Source organism: Schistocerca cancellata, chromosome 1 (assembly GCF_023864275.1).
Source record: "Schistocerca cancellata isolate TAMUIC-IGC-003103 chromosome 1, iqSchCanc2.1, whole genome shotgun sequence".
NCBI classification, from domain to species: domain Eukaryota; kingdom Metazoa; phylum Arthropoda; class Insecta; order Orthoptera; family Acrididae; genus Schistocerca; species Schistocerca cancellata.
Genome location: NC_064626.1, coordinates 847859741 through 847879860, shown reverse-complemented (window position 1 = coordinate 847879860; position 20120 = coordinate 847859741). Strand labels below are relative to the sequence as shown.

General features: G+C 39.4%; 1 protein-coding gene across 1 annotated transcript in view; it reads right to left on the bottom strand.

Annotated features, from left to right (window-relative positions):
- The window catches only part of LOC126188974 (transcription initiation factor TFIID subunit 2), a 125320-nt gene that overhangs the window by 54435 nt on the left and 50765 nt on the right, over nucleotides 1-20120 (bottom strand). Inside the window, exons 12-13 of the mRNA XM_049930751.1 lie at nucleotides 5949-6089; nucleotides 5004-5197 (exon numbers count right to left, since the gene is read on the bottom strand). Of these exons, the coding sequence (XP_049786708.1) occupies nucleotides 5004-5197; nucleotides 5949-6089 (335 nt within the window). The remainder of the gene's footprint in view (nucleotides 1-5003; nucleotides 5198-5948; nucleotides 6090-20120) is intronic.

Below are 20120 nucleotides of genomic sequence, written 5' to 3'. Positions count from 1 at the left end.
AATTATAATTAGACTGTACCACTTCTCTGTTGTTTCAGTACACTAAAATACAATTTAAGTGAATATTGGTTGATAAAAACTTGTCGTGTGATCAACAAAATGGTAGGGTCATCTTGTTGAAATTGTTGTGACTCGCCGATTATTCAAAGTGCCGCCGCGCAATTACGCACGTCCTCTACCTGCGGCGCTGTCTGCCAGCCACGCAGCAGCTGCGCCACCTAAGCGGCCAGCCGAGCAGCGGCCGCTAGACGGAGACTCAGTGTTTAATCGAATGCCGACTTGTACACAGGTCAACTTACTCAGTGACTTATATGTGTTGTTGTCCAAAATATGCGTTAAATTTGAAGATATAAAAGAAATGTTCCAATGAGTATCATGCCCATCAGATTCAGTCAAAATGCCAAGATGCTGTGTTCTGCATATCTATACAGCAAGTGGACCACTAACATCTCCTGTGAGCAGGCCTACCACACCTCTCCAGAAGCAGGTGCAGCACTGGGAATGGGGGGACACAGCATGGCTGGCAGTGGAGGAACGTGGTGTAGCCCTTGTGCAGGTGTTGGACCCTGGTGTCTGTCCATTCTGTCCGCAGACACTCTGCGGCTTTCAGAATGGAGCATTCCTGTTGTACTTTCATAATTGCAGAACCCCATGTTGTGCTGAGTTGAAATCCACTATTCCAGTTTATTACGTTGTTGTACAGATATATTTCTACTGCCTCTTTGACAAATGAGTCCCGGAACTCGCTGGCTCTGCATAGCTTCTTCATTTGTTCAAAATCACCAGTGTGTTCCTCGTTGATGCTATGAATGTGTTTCTGAGGCATTCTGTATGGAGCTGTGATACACATCGTTGTGTCTGCCCAATCTACTGCATCCCACTTTTGTATTCAATACTATAAATAACCAGCACCATACAGGCTCAGCTGGTCTTTGGTCAAGCCAAGCGTATCCTTAATTTTCTGCATTGGATGCAAAACGGTCGTTATTTAATGTTTCTCCATTATTCTCACGATATTGGCTACTGGCAGCCCTGCATATGACAGGAATGCCATACATTTGGGTTATTCTTCTTCTTCTTCTTCTTCTTCCAGTTGTCCTCCCTCCTCTTATTCTTTTCAGACTGCTTCTGACAACCCTGTTTATACACACTTGCCTGGTGATTTGACAGAGGGATCTGTATTAGGATGTGTAGCACATTTCCTTGCAGTAAAGGAGTGATAAAAGGAATTACGATATGTGGGCCAGAGCATCTAATTTGTGTGTGTGTGTGTGTGTGTGTGTGTGTGTGTGTGTGTGTCCATGTACTGTACTATGAAAACTAGCCACGACATTATATTGTTTAATAAACGCTATTTGGGCTGCAGTATCTAGCAACTGGCATTACTGAACCTTTCGTCAAGGAAGAAAAGAACTGTTACTACTGAACCAAATTAATGGTTTTCATTCAATGTACCACTATTTACAAGTGTTGGCAGATCCATTAGACAGGTTGTGACTAATGCAAGGAACAGCCCAACTACACTTAGTCATTTTCACACTTCTTGATAAATACTTAGACATCTGCATCACTCATTTTGGGCACACACATTTTTCAGTAACATTTCTCCAACACTGGATGAGCTGACCAAAAAGATAAATGTGTCAATTTCTGTTGACATATTCCAGGGAGTAATGGCTTGTTTCAATGTTTGGTTGCAACATCACAGTAATGTAAATAGTCTATTACTTGGATTTGTTTCAATGTAACCTAGATGCACTCAGCAAAATGTTTCTTAACCAATTACCAGCTGCTTTAAACATTTGGGTTGCTTCTTTTGATGAGAAATGATCTATTAGTAATGCAGGCAACAGAAATGTCTCTGAGCAGTTTCTTCAGTTCAGAAAACTGCACTCTTACAAATGAACAACACCACACCATTATACAAGGTGTTACAAAAACGTACGGCCAAACTTTCAGGAAACATTCCTCACACACAAAGAAAGAAAATATGTTATGTGGACATGTGACCGGAAACGCTTACTTTCCATGTTAGAGCTCATTTTATTACTTCTCGTCATATCACATTAATCATGGAATGGAAACACACAGCAACAGAACGTACCAGCGTGACTTCAAACACTTTGTTACAGGAAATGTTCAAAATGTCCTCCGTTAGCGAGGATACATGCATCCACCCTCCATCGCATGGAATCCCTGATGCGCTGATGCAGCCCTGGAGAATGGCGTATTGTATCACAGCCGTCCACAATATGAGCACGAAGAGTCTCTACATTTGGTACCGGGATTGCGTAGACAAGAGCTTTCAAATGCCCCCATAAATGAAAGTCATGAGGGTTGAGGTCAGGAGAGCGTGGAGGCCATGGAATTGGTCCGCCTCTACCAATCCATCGGTCACCGAATCTGTTGTTGAGAAGCGTACGAACACTTCGACTGAAATGTGTAGGAGCTCCATTGTGCATGAACCACATTTGTAAAGGCACATGTTCTAGCAGCACAGGTAGAGTATCCCGTATGAAATCATGATAACGTGCTCCATTGAGCATAGGTAGACGAAACTAAAATTAGCTCTAACATGGAAATTAAGCGTTTCCGGATACATGTCCACATAACATCTTTTCTTTATTTCTGCGTGAGGAATGTTTCCTGAAAGTTTGGCCATACCTTTCTGTAACACCCTGTATAACTGAAGGTACTCCACAACTTCAGATTACACTTATTTTCATCAACAAAAAGTCATTGACAACATTTTTGTGTTGTTTGACATTTCACTATTAGTTTCTGCTACTTGATATTGTCTTCAACTGAATTAGATACACCTACGCAGTAATGTGTAGTACCCAGTTTCATCTGGATGGCGAGTAATGCATTTTCAATTGACTTCAGGGACTAGGCAATGACAATCCACAACCCACAAAGATAGATTATAATTGGTTCTGAGGTATGCATAGTATTTTGATGGCATCCCAGATGTGCCGCACAGGACTGAGGCCACAAGCTGGGTGGCCACAAAAGCTTTTGCTGAAAATACAGGTCAGTCGTGTGGAAATCACTAGGTAGCTCGTATTTTTCACCAGTGTGTATCTCAGTGATGTCACTCATATTTAGGTCTTTCACCTAGGTGGTCATGTAATTACAGTTGGGGTGCAGGCAACAATAGAGTGCAGCCTCAGTTACAACTAAGGATGGCATCAAGCATATCCCCTGAGCTGATTAGTATGAGAAGCAGTCTGTGAAATATACTAATGTTTTGGAAAGTTGCCCTGCTGAGAGCTGCGTTCAAATCTGGACAAGGCTGATGCTTCATCTGTCACTCTGTCATATCACACATAGCACTGTCTGTACCTGAATGCTTCTAATAACAGATTACTTGCACATCTAGTTGCTAGCAGCACCCAATCTGCCCACAATAATTACCAATCCTATACTACTGATTTCCCATGCTTTCAGCAGATCTTTTTTGGGGGCAAATTCTTACAAAAGACATAGCTGCAGAGTAACACAATTCTACTGGACAAACTAAAATGTTATAGTATTCATCACATCCCTCTTGCATGGATGGAGAATGCTGTCACATGAATGGAGGAACATAAAACATGGAGCTCTATGAGGTTTGGTACTGAACTGGCTCTTGTTCCTAATTACATAAATGACATTTCTACGACTTTAAAGGACTGTTAAAAAACTCATGTTAACTGATGACACAAGCACAGCAGTCAAGGGCCCAAACTGATTCATATGACACATGGCAAAGATGATTACTGAGCATATCTACATACAACTGGTTCACAACAAACAGTCAAAGTCTTTCTTTCACAAAGAACCATATTGTGCAATTATGAACAAATGAAAATGATCTTCTACTATTAGACATTAATCACTAATGAATTATCAAATGTAACATTCATTGGGGTCCAGCTGCATAACAATCTACAATGGAGACAGCATAAGATAAATTAATTCAAAAGCACAGTTAGCGTGGTTTTCTTTTTCTTCTTCCTTTTTTTCCCCCTAAGGTCTATTTGTGCACATTACATTACATTTATTTATGTTGAGGGTCAGTTACCAATCTTTGGACCATGCAATGATAATTTATAAGTTCCTCTGTATTTAATAAAAGCGACCAGTCAATTTTACCTTCCCGTACAGTACTGTCACCTGCAAACAGCCTTATCTGCCAGTTACATCCTATCAAACTACCTTGAGATGTCCTAGACACTGATTTTGCTTTTGATGATGTCTTCCAATGAAGAATAGTGTGTTGAGGATTCAGTTCTGTTCCCAAAGAGTCTTTAGTCCAGCCACACATCTTTCCAGAAATTCCATGTGCATACATTTTGTTTGCTAGGCAATGGTATAGAACTGTATCAAAGGATTTCTTAATGCTCTGCTCTCTCCTGTCTTCTGTATCACACGAAGAAATCAAGCAACCTTGGTTTTTAAACAAGCAGCTGACTTGGAAACAATGTTGTTTTCTATAGAGAAGTTCTTCAGTCTCCAGACAAGTCATCATATGTAGGCACACAGTACTTACATTAGCGAAATTGCTCTTATAATGCACATTTCATCAGGCATCTATTCTTACGACAAAAAGACAACTACTGTTCTATGATAAATAATGTGTCCATGCAGATATTGCACTAACAACAGAAGACAAAATAGTCATGAAAACATAACTGAGGAAGTAGCAGCTTCTTTTAAAGTAGTGGCTTCCCTTGTAAATAATTTTATTATGTTCAATTTAGCTTGATTAGCTACAAATAGTTTTTTTAGCTGGTAAACAACAGTTAATTGTTAGTGCAATTTCTAACAACTGCTTTGCAAAACTTGAATGAAAGCTCTCCCTTGATGATGTGATCTAGAGAATACTATGAATGAATGAATGAATGAATGAATGAATCAGTCAGTCACAGTAATAAATATTACAAAATAAACATGACACACAACAAAAATAAGAAAAATGAAGAAATTTAACTTATGAAAACTAAAAAAAGTAACTTTACCCTTGTTGAACAACTGATATAACAGGTGTGACTGTAGCTCCTAAAGCTTCTACCAGTGCAGCTCTGTAATAATTGTCTGAGTAACGGTTTTTGCTGTTGTCATTGTACTTAAATAGATCCAAGAGAAAACGAATGACATCAGGTGGGCAAATGCCATGAGCATTTCGTAGTCCAGCCATTGCCACTGGTATTGTCTGAAAGAAGCTGATATGAGTATAAGACACACACAGAGTTAAAACTTTTTTTAACAGGTCAGTTTTTCTGAAGGCAGCAGGTGAATAGAATGTTCACATGCCCGTATAGTATTTTACAGTAGTAAAATGAATACATGTTAATAAAAATAACCCACAGGACTTTAACACATTAAAACATGAACATACTAATCGAATTAATGTATCATAAATTCTAAAGCATTGGAATGTCAGTTCCTTGTCACTATATTCAAAGCGAAATAAATATCTGAAGCAGCTCATAGTGAATTATGCTAAATTATTTTCAATGCAAGGAAAACCTTCAAAACTTAATAGATTCATTTGATGATTGGAGCATGTCCACCACTGATCTTCAACAACATTACAAGCTTATATAATCTCAACACATTCAAAAACACACTGACTATAGTTAGTTTCTCTACAGTATGAGTCGCATATATATATATATATATATATATATATATATAGCTTTCGCAACCAACGGTTGCCTCGTCAGGAAAGAGGGAAGGAGAAGGAAAGACAAAAGGATTGGGTTTTAAGGGAGAGGGTAAGGAGTCATTCCAATCCCGGGAGCGGAAAGACTTACCTTAGGGGGAAAAAAGGACAGGTTTACACTCGCACACACACACATATCCATCCACACATACACAGACACAAGCAGACATTTCCCACGTGGAATGTTTCCCTCTATTATATATATATATATATATATATATATAAATAATTACAGTACCTTTTGTAGAAAGTAGTGCTGTAGATTTGCAAAATTATTTTGCCGGATGATGTGTGGACATGAAAATGATCCAAATAGTTTACGGAATATTGCCAACATTGCTGGAGGACCAGCCCAGTTAGCCACCATAGCATTTGCAACCTGCAAGTAAATATATTAAAACAGTGATCACTATTTGTCTTCTGTAAAAATCCATTAGAGACTAACTGAAAAACGTTTCTTCTGAAAATACTTCTTATATACATGTACAAGTTAATTCTACAGAACTAGCTGAAAATCCCTCTACATGCTGTTTCAAAATTACACTGACAAACTTTGAGGGGAAGTAGAAGGTGTCTTGAGGAACAAAGTCACGATAGGAACTCGTGTCCAAAAATGTTATCCAACATCACTATAACGCATCAAAATTACAGGCACTGGCATCTTGTATGAACGTATATACACAGGGTAATTCTGAAATGGTGTTGCAAACTTTCATGGTTGATGGAGGAGGGTAAATGTATCAATTTTAGTTAAGGGATCCTGGTCTGGAAATGAACCACTCGAAAGCAAAAATCATTCTGATACCTCTGACAGTATAATACATGTATCGGTACTGGTGTTGCTAAGATTGTAGGGTACACAACTTTCAGAGTCGTAGTACAGACCAAAACAAGAAAAAAAGGCCTGTACACATGGGCTTTAAAATGCATACTTGAGTAGCTATGAGCTCTTGTACATCTCTGCTACTGTGAAACACATCTCTATTGAGTGAACAAGAGCTCATAGCTCTCTCTCTCTCTCTCGCTCTCTCTGAACTTTGTATCCAGTCCAGATAGCTGTAGGGGACCCCAAAGTGTTAGAGCAAGACCCATGGAAGTGCCCCTCATGGATGCAACTTAACACTAGTGAAAAAATGACAAAGCACTCAAAACAAAATTCCACAGTTTGAAACATTTCTAAAAAGGAATGGTGCTTGTGTAATTCAAGATACAGCAAACCGACTAATACCCCAAATTTGTAGTAATGACATTTTTGGAATTAAAAAAACAAAAAGATATAATGTGGCAGGAATATTTACATTAGTTTGTCTATTGCAAAAGCTATGTCTTGGTTTGTCTCACTCTTTAACATCAACACCTTCTGGCACCATGTTAATACAATACGGGCTGGCATGTGAAGTCTCCAAATAACATCTTTTGTAAATATCGCCTAATGGCAATTGCATATGAGACTGTATATTTTTCTTATATTGTTCACGTATATGAGGTTTCATATGCATATTGTAAGTACTTGTACCTACTATGCATAAGGTGTACAACTTTGCTTCCGCCGTTTTTTCCCCAACATTTGAGGCTTTAATTAAACAAATTGGTTACACATGTATCATTCAAACTATTTTCCATTGCTGGCCACTACTTTCTCCCATCTTTCGAGCAGTTTACGAATCCTGCATCGAAAAAACTGTTCATCTTTTGAAACGATCCACAAATCAATCCAATTTGCGACTTCTTCATGAGATTGGAAGTGTTAGTCAACCAGGCCATGCACCATTGATCTAAACAGGTGATAGTTAGAGAGAGCAATGTCTGGAGAATACGGCGAGTGAGGTAGGACTTCCCATTTTAACGTTTCCAAGTATGTTTTGACCTCTTTTGCAACATGGGGTTGAGCATTGTCGTGCTGCAAAATCACTTTACTGTGCCTCTCGCTGTATTGCAGCCATTTGTCTTTTAATGCTCCACTCAAATGCATTAATTGCGTTTGATAACAAGCACCTGTGATGGTTTCACTTGGTTTTAACACCTCATAGTACACGAGGCGAAGCTGGTCCCACCAAATGCAGAGCATGATCTTGGAGCCGTGAATATTCAGTTTGGCCGTCAATGTGGAAGCATGGCCAGGATATCCCCATAATTGTTTGCATTTAGGGTTATCGTAATGAACCCATTTTTTGTCCCCAGTCACAATGCAATGCAGAAATCCCTTCCATTTTTGCCTCTGCAGCAACTGTTCACAAACACACAAACACCAGTCAATGTCTCTTGGTTTCAGCTCACATGGGACACAAGTTCCTTGTTTCTGAATCATGCCGATAGCCTTGAGACATTTTGAAATGGCTTGCTGTGTCACTCCCACTAATCGTGCTAATTCTTGCGATTCTTCACTCAGCAATATCTCCAATTCTGCATCTTCAAAAACATTCTCTCTTCCACCACTATGCCGGTCTACGACATTAAAATCACCATTCTTGAAGTGTTGAAACCACTCACGACATATTCTTGCACTAATAATGTCCTTACCATACGTACTTGAGAGCATTCGATGAGACTCAGCCACTGTTTTCTTTATACTGAAACACAACATTAACACCTCCCGCAAAGGACGAGAATCAGGCTCGTAAACTGACATTTTCAATCAAGAACAACTTTATTATGCAGACACAAATTGGCTAGTGTTTGAATGAGGTTATGTTGACAATATTATGGAAATGGAAGAGGATGTAGATGAAAATGAAATGGGAGATACGATACTGCGTGAAGAGTTTGACAGAACACTGAAAGACCTGAGTCGAAACAAGGCCCCGGGAGTAGACAACATTCCATTAGAACTACTGATGGCCTTGGAAGAGCCAGTCCTGACAAAACTCTACCATCTGGTGAGCAAGATGTATGAGACAGGCGAAATACCCTCAGACTTCAAGAAGAATATAATAATTCCAATCCCAAAGAAAGCAGGTGTTGACAGATGTGAAAATTACCGAACTATCAGTTTAATAAGTCACAGCTGCAAAATACTAACACGAATTCTTTACAGACGAATGGAAAAACTGGTAGAAACCGACCTCGGGGAAGATCAGTTTGGGTTCCGTAGAAATGTTGGAACACGTGAGGCAGTACTGACCTAACGACTTATCTTAGAAGAAAGATTAAGGAAAGGAAAACCTACGTTTCTTGCACTTGTAGACTTAGAGAAAGCTTTTGACAATGTTGATTGGAATACTCTCTTTCAAATTCTAAAGGTGGCAGGGGTAAAATACAGGGAGCGAAAGGCTATTTACAATTTGTACAGAAACCAGATGGCAGTTATAAGAGTCGAGGGGCATGAAAGGGAAGCAGTGGTTGGGAAGGGAGTGAGACAGGGTTGTAGCCTATCCCCAATGTTATTCAATCTGTATATTGAACAAGCAGTAAAGGAAACAAAAGAAAATACCAAAAAGGTATTAAAATCCATGGAGAACTTTGAGGTTCGCTGATGACATTGTAATTCTATCAGAGACAACAAAGGACTTGGAAGAGCAGTTGAATGGAATGGACAGTGTCTTGAAAGGAGGATATAAGATGAACATCAACAAAAGCAAAACGAGGATAATGGAATGTGGTCGAATTAAGTCGGGTGATGCTGAGGGAATTAGATTAGGAAATGAGACACTTTAAGTAGTAAAGGAGTTTTGCTATTTGGGGAGCAAAATAACTGATGATGGTCGAAGTAGAGAAGATATAAAATGTAGACTGGCAATGGCAAGGAAAGCGTTTCTGAAGAAGAGAAATTTGTTAACATTGAGTATAGATTTAAGCGTCAGGAAGTCGTTTCTGAAAGTATTTGTATGGAGTGTAGCCATGTAAGGAAGTGAAACATGGACGATAAATAGTTTGGACAAGAAGAGAATAGAAGCTTTTGAAATGTGGTGCTACAGAAGAATGCTGAAGATTAGATGGGTAGAGCACATAACTAATGATGAAGTATTGAATAGAATTGGGGAGAAGAGGAGTATGTGGCACAACTTGACAAAAAGAAGGGACCGGTTATTAGGACATGTTCTGAGGCATCACGGGATCACAAATTTAGCATTGGAGGGCAGCGTGGAGGGTAAAAATCGTAGAGGGAGACCAAGAGATGAATACACTAAGCAGATTCAGAAGGATGTGGGTTGCAGTAAGTACTGGGAGATGAAGAAGCTTGCACAAGATAGGGTAGCACGGAGAGCTGCATCAAACCAGTCTCAGGACTGAAGACCACAACAACAATGTTGACCGAGGTCCAAACTAGCTGCCTGACATCTGCGATCTGTTTCTTTCGACCGATACTTATCGTTGTCACCACCTATCGGCAAACAGCGGAAGCAAAGTTGCACGCCCACAGTTATCTGATGATGATGACTCAAAATGTATCAGAAATAAAGTTTTTAATGATCATGACATTTCAATGGGATGCCAAGTCTGTGAGGTCGCATACCTTACAAATGGAAGACTTCATCAGTGAAACAGAAGAAAGAGGATGCCTGTAGCACCAGTTGATGCCAAAGAAAGGAGCAAAATTCATAGTGTAGAACAAAAAAAAGTCTTCTACTAAAGGTGGCTAATTATATAACAGCTCCTGTTATATAATGTAATAATCCACATTTTGTCATTACTGTTGAGTGTTACCTGCCACCCCCTTTTTACACCTTCTAAGATTTAACTCTTGCTTCCTGCTGTCTTTTCGTCCCCTGCTCATCTGCCCCACTATACTCTCTCCCTATTGCTGTACCTGTCCTCCCTCTAAAATCCATCTACCCTGACAATTACTCATCAAGAGCCAGTGGATGCCACAGACATAGAGATGTGATGCTATCTGATCTTTGTACCTGCCTATACATTATCCATTGTTCATCTACAGGTGACTGACTGACTGTCCTCTTTTTGTACACAGCAAGCACTCCTCGGCAGTTGATTTAGAAACACCCACTCGGTAGTGTGCAGTACCCCAATTCACTCTGATGATGGCAGTGTTGAATCACAGCATGGGCTTCACAGGAAACTGCCAACATTGGGAGCCACCCTGATCCCTATCACTCAGTGTGCAATACTCAGTGAGGGCTGTTGCACAGATGAACTTAATGGAATTAAGGTCAGGTGACATGGAGGGGCCACATAAGCACTCACACACATGGAATGCCCCTCAAATGAGTCTGGTAATAACTGGGAGCAGTCGAATATTGCTTTATCTTCCTGAATGGGCTAGAACAAATAAATATGCTCCACATAGGAATATCTTTACCATACTTCTACTGAGTGTCTGTCAGCAAGTGAATTGCATTGCCTCAAATAGTGTGTGATGTGCTTGTAGAGTGTTATTAGCTGGCATCAACATGCTTCATGACTCATCAGTCCTCGTGACCTTTCCCTACACTGCAAGCCTACAAAGACTGTTCCTTAAGCACATGCTATCCTCTGTGTCCAGTGACATGCAGTGAGCAAAAAAAATGTGCAAGGCAGTTGTTTGTGTACTTCACAATGAGCATGTGGCACATCTTTTTAGGTGTCTATCTTTGTAGGTCTTTGCAAGGACATTAGGAAATCAGGTGTGGAATTGCTTATTACTACAGATGTGTCCACACGTCTGAAGACTGTAAGAGGGAACATTTTGCAGTGGAGCACAAAGTGGAATGCACTGGAAAGGAGCTCTGGTTCACTCAGCCCCCTTTATTCAAGGTACCAATATCTTAGAAACCAAACTCCAGTCCTCTGATGGCTTCCACGGGGTCCCGGGTTCGATTCCCGGCGGGGTCAGGGATTTTCACCTGCCTCGAGATGACTGGGTGTTTGTGTTGTCCTCATCATTTCATCATCATCCAGGAAAGTGGCGAAATTGGACTGAGCAAAGATTGGGTAATTGCACGGGCGCTGATAACCACGCAGTTGAGCGCCCCACAAACCAAACATCATCATCATCATCATCATCATCTGATGGCTTCATAAGAAAGACTGTCCACATTTAACTAACCATTAAATACACTTCCAGTCTGACACTTAACATCCTTTCAAATAACCCCATGCCCCCTCCAGAAACTCATTCAGGTACACACACACACACACACACACACACACACACACACACACACACACACACACACACTTGGTACAACAAGCACTCATTTCAGCAACAACTGGTATATGCCACATGACAAAAGATGCATCATGTGGAGAGGTATTTATTTCATAACCATACTCCTGAAGATATCTATAAAGTGTTGTAATGTAGAAAATTATTACAAGTTGTCACTTTGCATTGAGAACATAGGTTGCTGTGGAGCCAGGAGGAGAGAGATCATTTTTTCGTGTTTGTACAGCTGACAGTGGCTACTGGGCCGGGCAAGCAGTGTACTTGACAAATGCTGCATGCAATATGTTACACATACTCTCTATGAATCTGAAGAAGTACTATTAAATATTAATTGATCTTTTTCATACTTAGTGTACCAAATTCTTTGGATAACAAAACCATACTGCTCAAATTTCATATCAATAACTTCAATACTTTCGGAGATATGAATTTTTACCTAAAACACATAATAACTGTGCTGGCATTGTGAATCCTAGTTAGGGACTGTAATGTATTCATCTACAGTATCAACTGAAACTACAGCCAAGAGGACAGGATCATCTAATCCAATTGCTGGAATTTTCTTTAGTTTCATTGCCACAGATTTCTAGTGTAATTAACAGTACATTGGAAAATTATTATTTCATTGAGTTCTGTTTGTGTAAGTGTTTTGGAGAGACTGAGAGAGTGAATGGAGGATATACGTAAAGTGGGAATGTGATATTTTATTAAAACTATGTAAATGTAAGCATGAGAAAGTTGTGTAATAGGGGAATTTGTGACGTATGTCCGAGTGAGCTTGAATTAGCAAAAGGCAGCCAGAAGGGGCATTTATTAAATTTATTAGTAATTTATTTTGTGGAAAGGTATTATATTTTGTTTGCATTAAATTTTATTTAGTTTCAGAATTATGAAATTTTTAGTCCACATTACTTGTGGTAATCTGATTGGCTGACATTAGAAATACCGTGAGTATAGAAGCTCTCCAGATGATCTGACCTGCTGCTTAACATACTAGCCAATAGGAATTCAGTGCTTCCTGCACATTTGAATAGGGCTTTGTGCTTCAGATCTATGAGTTGAGATAGTTGTTCAGGAACTGTCTTCCGGTAAACACCTGTGTTAAATCGCCTAATCAAATTTGTACCAAAATGAATAAATCCACACGTATGATCTGTTCTCGTGTAGTTGATGAAAAGTGACTACACTGTTGTATATTTTGAGAAAGTTTGAGCTTTGTGAGTGACTTATTTTAGGACATTTCGCATGTGAATATTTCAAGTCGTACATAAACTACGCGTGGCGTGTTTCGTGCAAATTACGAGACGTTATGGCGAGCACTTCTGTACAAGAAGACTATTGAACAACTGACAGTGTTAACTTGCAAGTAGTCATGGGTCAATGACTGTTTAGGACATTTAAAATACTGGGTCGGACGAAATATCTTCTGGCTGCTTTTGGGTGTGAACTTGTTACAGGCACAGTCAGTAACATTGCATAATTACTGTCGGGATATTAAATAAGGACTTGATAGCTATTTCCTGTGTTTCAAAGACAATAAACAAGCTTACAGGAAATTTTAGACATTTTTCAAATGAGTCATGCAAGAATCCTGAACACCCGATAGTTAAACTAACTTTTAAATGCTGCCCACGGACTGGAGTTATGTGGCCTTTTGCGTGGTGGGTATTTAGCTAACTTTTCGTCAACGCAGAGTGAAGAGCAGACAACCTGAAACCTATCCAGGTAGGTGGACTGACTGTTAAAAGGGTAGTGAGAGAGCAACCTGCCCCACCGCAATGTAGGTCTTGGCAATGTAGGGTGACTTGCATGAGTCAAAGGGCAATGTAGGATGACTTGCATGAGTCAATGATACAGACAGCCATACTGCAACTGAAACTGCAACATAGGCCAGAAGCCATACATACCTGCGAGTCCTGAGGATGAGCAGCAGCTTTTTCAGTATGGGCAGGGCAAAACTCCAGTTAATTGAGTGATCTGACCTTTTAACATAAGCAAACATGGCCTTTCTATGTTGGTGTGGCAAGTGCCAAAGCAAGAGGAAACTACAGCTGTCATTTTGCCTGAGAGTAGCAGCTCTACTGTATGGCTTAAAGATGATGGAATCCTCTTCATTAAAATATTTAGGAGATAAAATAGTCTGGGTCGGGACCAGTACACAGGATTTCATCATCAGGAAAGACAAAACTGGCATTCTATAGGTCGGAATGTGGACTGTTGCATCGCTTACTTGGGTAGGTGGGTTACAGAGTTTAAAAAGGGGAAATAGATTGGTAGAAGATAGTACAGTAAATTAAAAGAAATGTATAACAAAAACATAAGTGAACCACTCAAAGATGAATAGTAAATTAAAAGAAACAAATAACAACTTATATGAATCGCTCAGAGAATTCAAAGATCAACCGGGCAGTTAAACTAAAGAAATGAATAAAAGTATATGTGAATCACATAAACAGTTAAAAGACAATTTGTACACTCAAATACTGGAAACAAAGTGAACTGAACTGTACTGCCAGAAAGTGGAAACAAATAACATTTTTCAAATGAGTCATGCAAGAATCCTGAACACCCGATAGTTAAACTAACTTTTAAATGGGCAAGAAACAAGTTAAAAAATGAACTTCAGAATAAGAAGATCCAGTTTGCAGAAATTAAGTTAGAAATCTAAGAAAATCAGGGCAGAAACAGCCAAATTCTTGGAGTGGAATTTGGTTTAGAAGCTGAGGAAATCTTTCAACAGTTATGGTGATTACTTCTGAAATAATAAACAGTTTACCTACTTTTTCTCCATTGTCCCTTATATAAAACCTCAGAAGCTCACAAAGTAAAAGAAGGCTCAAATCCTCAAATTTGACATTAGCAGGATCCAACTATTCTCTTGGAAGAATCAAAGAAAAAGCTGTGAAACAATTGCCAACAATTCAAAAGCAGATTGATCAAAACAGCATGAACACTAATCCCGCTACAGAAAAGGAAAAAAGCACTCTTCATGGAATTAGGAATGAGACCATGCAACCCAATCTCAACAAGATGCATACAACAATTGGTACAGCAATAAGACAGAGGGCAATAACAAAACATTCCTGACAGTGACAAAAAGAGACAATCCAAATTAATCAGAAAGATTAGAAGTATTGGTTGTTAGAACAAATCCTATGGCATCTCGGAATCATCAGTTTGGTAATGGAGGTGTAGGGGGAGGGAGAAGCGAGGGGAAATTGTAAATTGAGACGAAGACTTGAATACAGTAAACAAGTTCAACTGGATGTAGCTTACTGTAGTCATGAATAGAACAGACTGCCACAGGATAGGCTAGCACAGAGAGGTGCACTAAACAGGCTTGGAACTGAGGCCACAACAAGAACACTTATTGAAGAGCAGATGTCACGCACTTGCATATACAAGGGTGGTTTGAAAAGTTCTTAGAATGGAATACAAAAAAAGTACTTACATAACTGAAATTTCTTTTATTTTTCAATATAGTATCCTTGTAGATTAATGCACTTGGTCCAACGATGCTCCAATGCCTTGATCTCATCTCGAAAATGAGTTTCCTTCAGGCCTGCAAAATAGCTTGTCAACTCCAGCTATCAATTCTTCATTTGAAGTGAATATTCATCCACCAAGAAAAATTTTCAGTTTTGGGAAGAGACGGAAGTCTGACAGAGCCATATCAGGTGAATAAGGTTGGTGTGGCAACAATTCATACCTTAGTTAGTGTAATTTTGCCACGGTAAAGGCACATGTGTGTGGGTGAACATTGTCTTGATGGAAGATGACTTTCTTCCTTGCTAAACCTGGCCTTTTTTTTGCATATCTTTTGTTGCAATTTGTCCAGAATGTTAGCATAGTATTCTCCGGTAATTGTTAGCCCAGTGGGGAGATAATCTACAAACAGAATCCAATTCACATCCCAGAGCACTGATGCCATGACCTTTCCCGATGAAGGAATTGTCCTTGCTTTCTTTGGTGGCGGAGAATCAGCATGTTTCCAATGCTTTGACTGTTGTTTGTCTCTGGGGCATAGTAGTGCACCCAAGTTTCATGTGTGGTCACAAACCGGCGCAAAAAATCTTGTTCGTTTCTCCTAAAACGAGCCAAACATTGTTCTGATATGTCCATTCTCAAGCGTTTTTGATCCAGCATCAAGAGTGGCGGCACCCATCTTGCAGATAATTTTTACATTTCTAATTCTTCAGTTAAAATGTGATATACCCTTTCAGATGACATCTGGAAAGCACAAGCAATTTCATGCACTTTCAATCTGTGATCCTCCATGACCATTTTGTGTTCTTTTGCAATGATTTCTGGAGTAGTGAGACATCTTGGCCGACCACTGCATGGATCACCATCCCGACCAAATTTAAATGCATTTGTCCACTTGGCAACAGTTGAACAGGAAGGAACAGAGTCCCCCAGTGTATTCTGGAAATCGGCATGAATGTCCTTTGCTTTCATACCTTTCAAGTACTTAATCACTACTCGGATCTCAATTTTTTCCATCTTTGCAAATCACTGCACGGGAACAACAGAGCCACATCACGGCCACACCTCTCTTCCAAGAGAACTGACGTGGTACATGTTTACTGGCAACTGTCCAATGAATATCACGTGAACAGCTCATTGCGCTAGTGCTGACCTGTCATGGTGATTCCGAGAACTTTTCAAACCACTGTGGTATATGCAAGGTCTTCAGACCTATCTTCCCCTTACTTTTTCTTAGAAATGGTGCAACCAATCTTTTTTTAAGTAAAACACATTTTCGGAAATCCGATTAGGATGATCAGATGGTGAACCTTACAATGCCTGGAAACAGCTGGAAAATGGAGAAAATAAACTCAACTTCAGTATTTCAAATAAGAACAAGGAAAAAATTAGTACCATTGAAAAGATATCTCAAAACTGAATATTTTTTGTCAAAAGGGATATTTTTGGATTTAGAGTCATTTGATGACATCATCAATAATTCTTTATGGAGCTGATGGTTTGAGCAACATTTGAGGAAATAAAAATAAAGTTGTGTGTACTATTTAATATCATGGCCAGGACAATCTTTTCTTTTTTTTACATTTTTTACTTTGAATAAATTTTATTTGCTACTGTAACAATTATAACAGATTATTATACAACATTGCAGTTTTAAGTTTAAGGAAAAATGTGTTTAAAATGCTTTTCACCTTGTTTCAAGCACTGTCACACCTCTCTTTGTGCATTTGAATATCCCAAAGTATATCTGCATCGTGAAACAACTGACATGCTTTTTTTTAATTTTACCTTTCCTATGCCTTGTGGGACACTGTTGCTAGACAATGTCTTTCATGATTTAATAAAAGTATGCTTAGCTAACAAGGGAAAACATTCTAGACACTCATTTTGCTGCAACCACATTACCAGCCATGATGCTAATGGAACATCTAACAACCCTTTCCGTTCATGTTGAAGAAATTCAGAATACCACTAATCACTCATTTGTTCATCAAGAAAATAAGGTGTTTATGCTACATACTTGCTGGTTTTTTTACTGACATAACCAATGAGGGTTTTTTTCTGACCAATAGTCACCATTGTTCATATTTACCTCACCTTTAGATTTGAAAGTAGTTTTATGAGTCCACAACATGGCAGTTTGTGTTTTGATATTTAAACTAGGTGACAAAGATGTTTCTTGTCTGAAAATCATGTTCACTTAACGTTTTATATACACAGAAGTGATACAGACATAAAGAACTATCATGCAGAAGTCTTCAGATAGTACTTCCGCTTGCCCCCGAATCCCATGGTGTTCTTCCTCTAGAGAGATGTGGGTCAAGATTTATTGCAGCAGGCATATTGGCACTTTCATTGCTTATTTATTTATTTACATGTCAAGTTCCATCTCTAACATGTCTTCACTTGTTTATTATGAGTGTGGATTGGTTTTACCAGGCCACTACTGTGAATCAGTGCCTCCAGTCACAGAAAAATGTGCTGTGACCGGCATAGATAATCTTGCTATATCTCTGCACAGGCCTGCCCTATAAAATCACAGTTCAGGAGAGATAATATGAAATTATGTTTGTCAAAGAAAGTGATTCATCTCCAAAAAGTCTAATTGGTTTGGTTTCCACCCATTACAGCTTTTACTACAAGACATGTAATTCACAGGAAGTCAGCATACAACCTGCAATGAAAGCGATGCAGATAGACAGACTCTCAATGAAGTAAGTATGGTATCGATAGCTACAATGCCGCAGAGTAGGCACAAGTTCTTAGGTTGGCAATATGACACTGACACTGACGACAGCACCCTCTAGCCAGCACTGTGCAACTCTACAAGTGCCGCTCCAGATTCTCCCGATTTGATTCCGAGTAGACGACCAACCAACATTGTTTCATTTTCATAGTGGGCGAGCCACTACAGATTTTTCCTGTGTTAGCTCTGATACATCCGGCTTCGCACCTACGTGCTCCTCAGTACAAAGTTATGTATTCTCACATTTTAGTGTGCTGATATATAGTAAAACCACTTTTACTTTAATAGCAGTACTGAGATTTTACTTCACATGCTCCTACTCACTTCCTACATTCGGCCTACCTTTCAGTTTACAGGAGCAGATCCACACTCCGCCTTCCAGGCAGGATATAAAAATAAGTATTTTATTTTATTTCATAATTTATATAATGTGGTACACTGATTTAACTGGACTACAATGAGAAATATTAATTATTCATTTATAAATATGTAAGCCTGCCCGGCTAGCCGCACAGCCTAACACACTGCTTCCCGATCGGGAAGGCATGCCAGTCACTGGCACGAATCTGTCCAGCGGATTTGTGTCGAGGTCTGGTGTGCCGGCCAGCCTGAGGATGGTTTTTAAGGCTGTTTTCCATCTGCCTCAGTGAATGTGTGCTGATTCCCCTTATTCCTACCCAGTTACACTATGTAGGCAATTGCTGCACAAACACTGTCTCCACATACGCATACAACATAATTTCCCTACCACACAAACATTTGCGGTTGGACTTGTCTGCTAAGAAACATTCCTGGGGGGAGGGGGGAGGGGGGAGGGGCCCTGGGGGCCAAACCATACAGTACACAATAACCCTGGGTTTGATGTGGGGTGGCGGTGAGGTGGATGGACTGCTGTGACCTGTTGTGGACCACTGAGGGCTAAGGCGGAACGAAGCATCGCCGTCGTTTCTAGGTCCCTTGGTCAATACACAATAAACACACAATACATATGTAAGGATTGTTTCTAATTCTAACCAAAAATTAAAGCATATATATTCAGTAAACTAATATTCCCTCATCCACATAGTAGTACTATACATTACAATAGAACCTTTCGTACCATTTTTATTTCTAATTCTGACTAAAAATTACATGTATATATCTCATCTACATCTACATCTGCATCTATATGATTACTCTGCAATTCACAATTAAATGCATGGCAGAGGGTGCAGCAACCCCTATCGTTCCACTATCAAACAGCATGCAGGAAAAATGAACACTTAAATCTTTTTGTGTGAGGTCTGATTTCTCTTGTTTCATTATTCTCATCACCTCTTCCTATGTAGGTGGACAACAACAGAATACTTTCACACTCTGAGGAGAAAGTTGGTGATTGAAATTTCACAAGAAGGTCCTGCTGTGGCAAAAAACGGCTTTGTTTTGATGACTGCCATCAAAATTTGTGTATCATATCCATGGCACTCTCTCCCTTATTTCATGATAATACTAAATGAGATGTCCTCTGTCAGTCCCATCTGATGCAGATCCCACACTGCACAAAGATACTCCAGAAGAGGGGGGACAAGTGTAGTGTAAGTGGACTCTTAAGTACATTTGTTACATTTTCTAAGTGTTCTGCCAACAAATCAGTCTTTAGTCTGCTTCCCCCACAACATTATCTATGTGACTTTTCCAATTTAAGTTATTTATAATTGCAATCCCTAAGTATGTAGTTGATTTACAGTCTTTAGATTTGCTTGAGTTGTAGAATAACTGCAATTTCGCACATTCTTTTTAGTGCTCATGTCAATGACTTCACACTTTTCATGAATTGTCACTTTTTGCGCCCTACAGATATCTCATCTAAATCATTTTACAATTCATTCCGATTAATATCATCTACAAACAATCTCAGAGGGCTGCACAGATTATCTCCTAAATTGTTTTTGTAGATCAGCTGCATGAATATCAAGAGCTCAGATGTGAAACCAGCCCTAAGCAAAGAAGGGAAAGCTGAAAGGTGGAAGGAGTCTATGGAGGATCGGTACATGGGAGATAAATTTTAAGGCAATATTGTATAAAAGGAAGTGCAC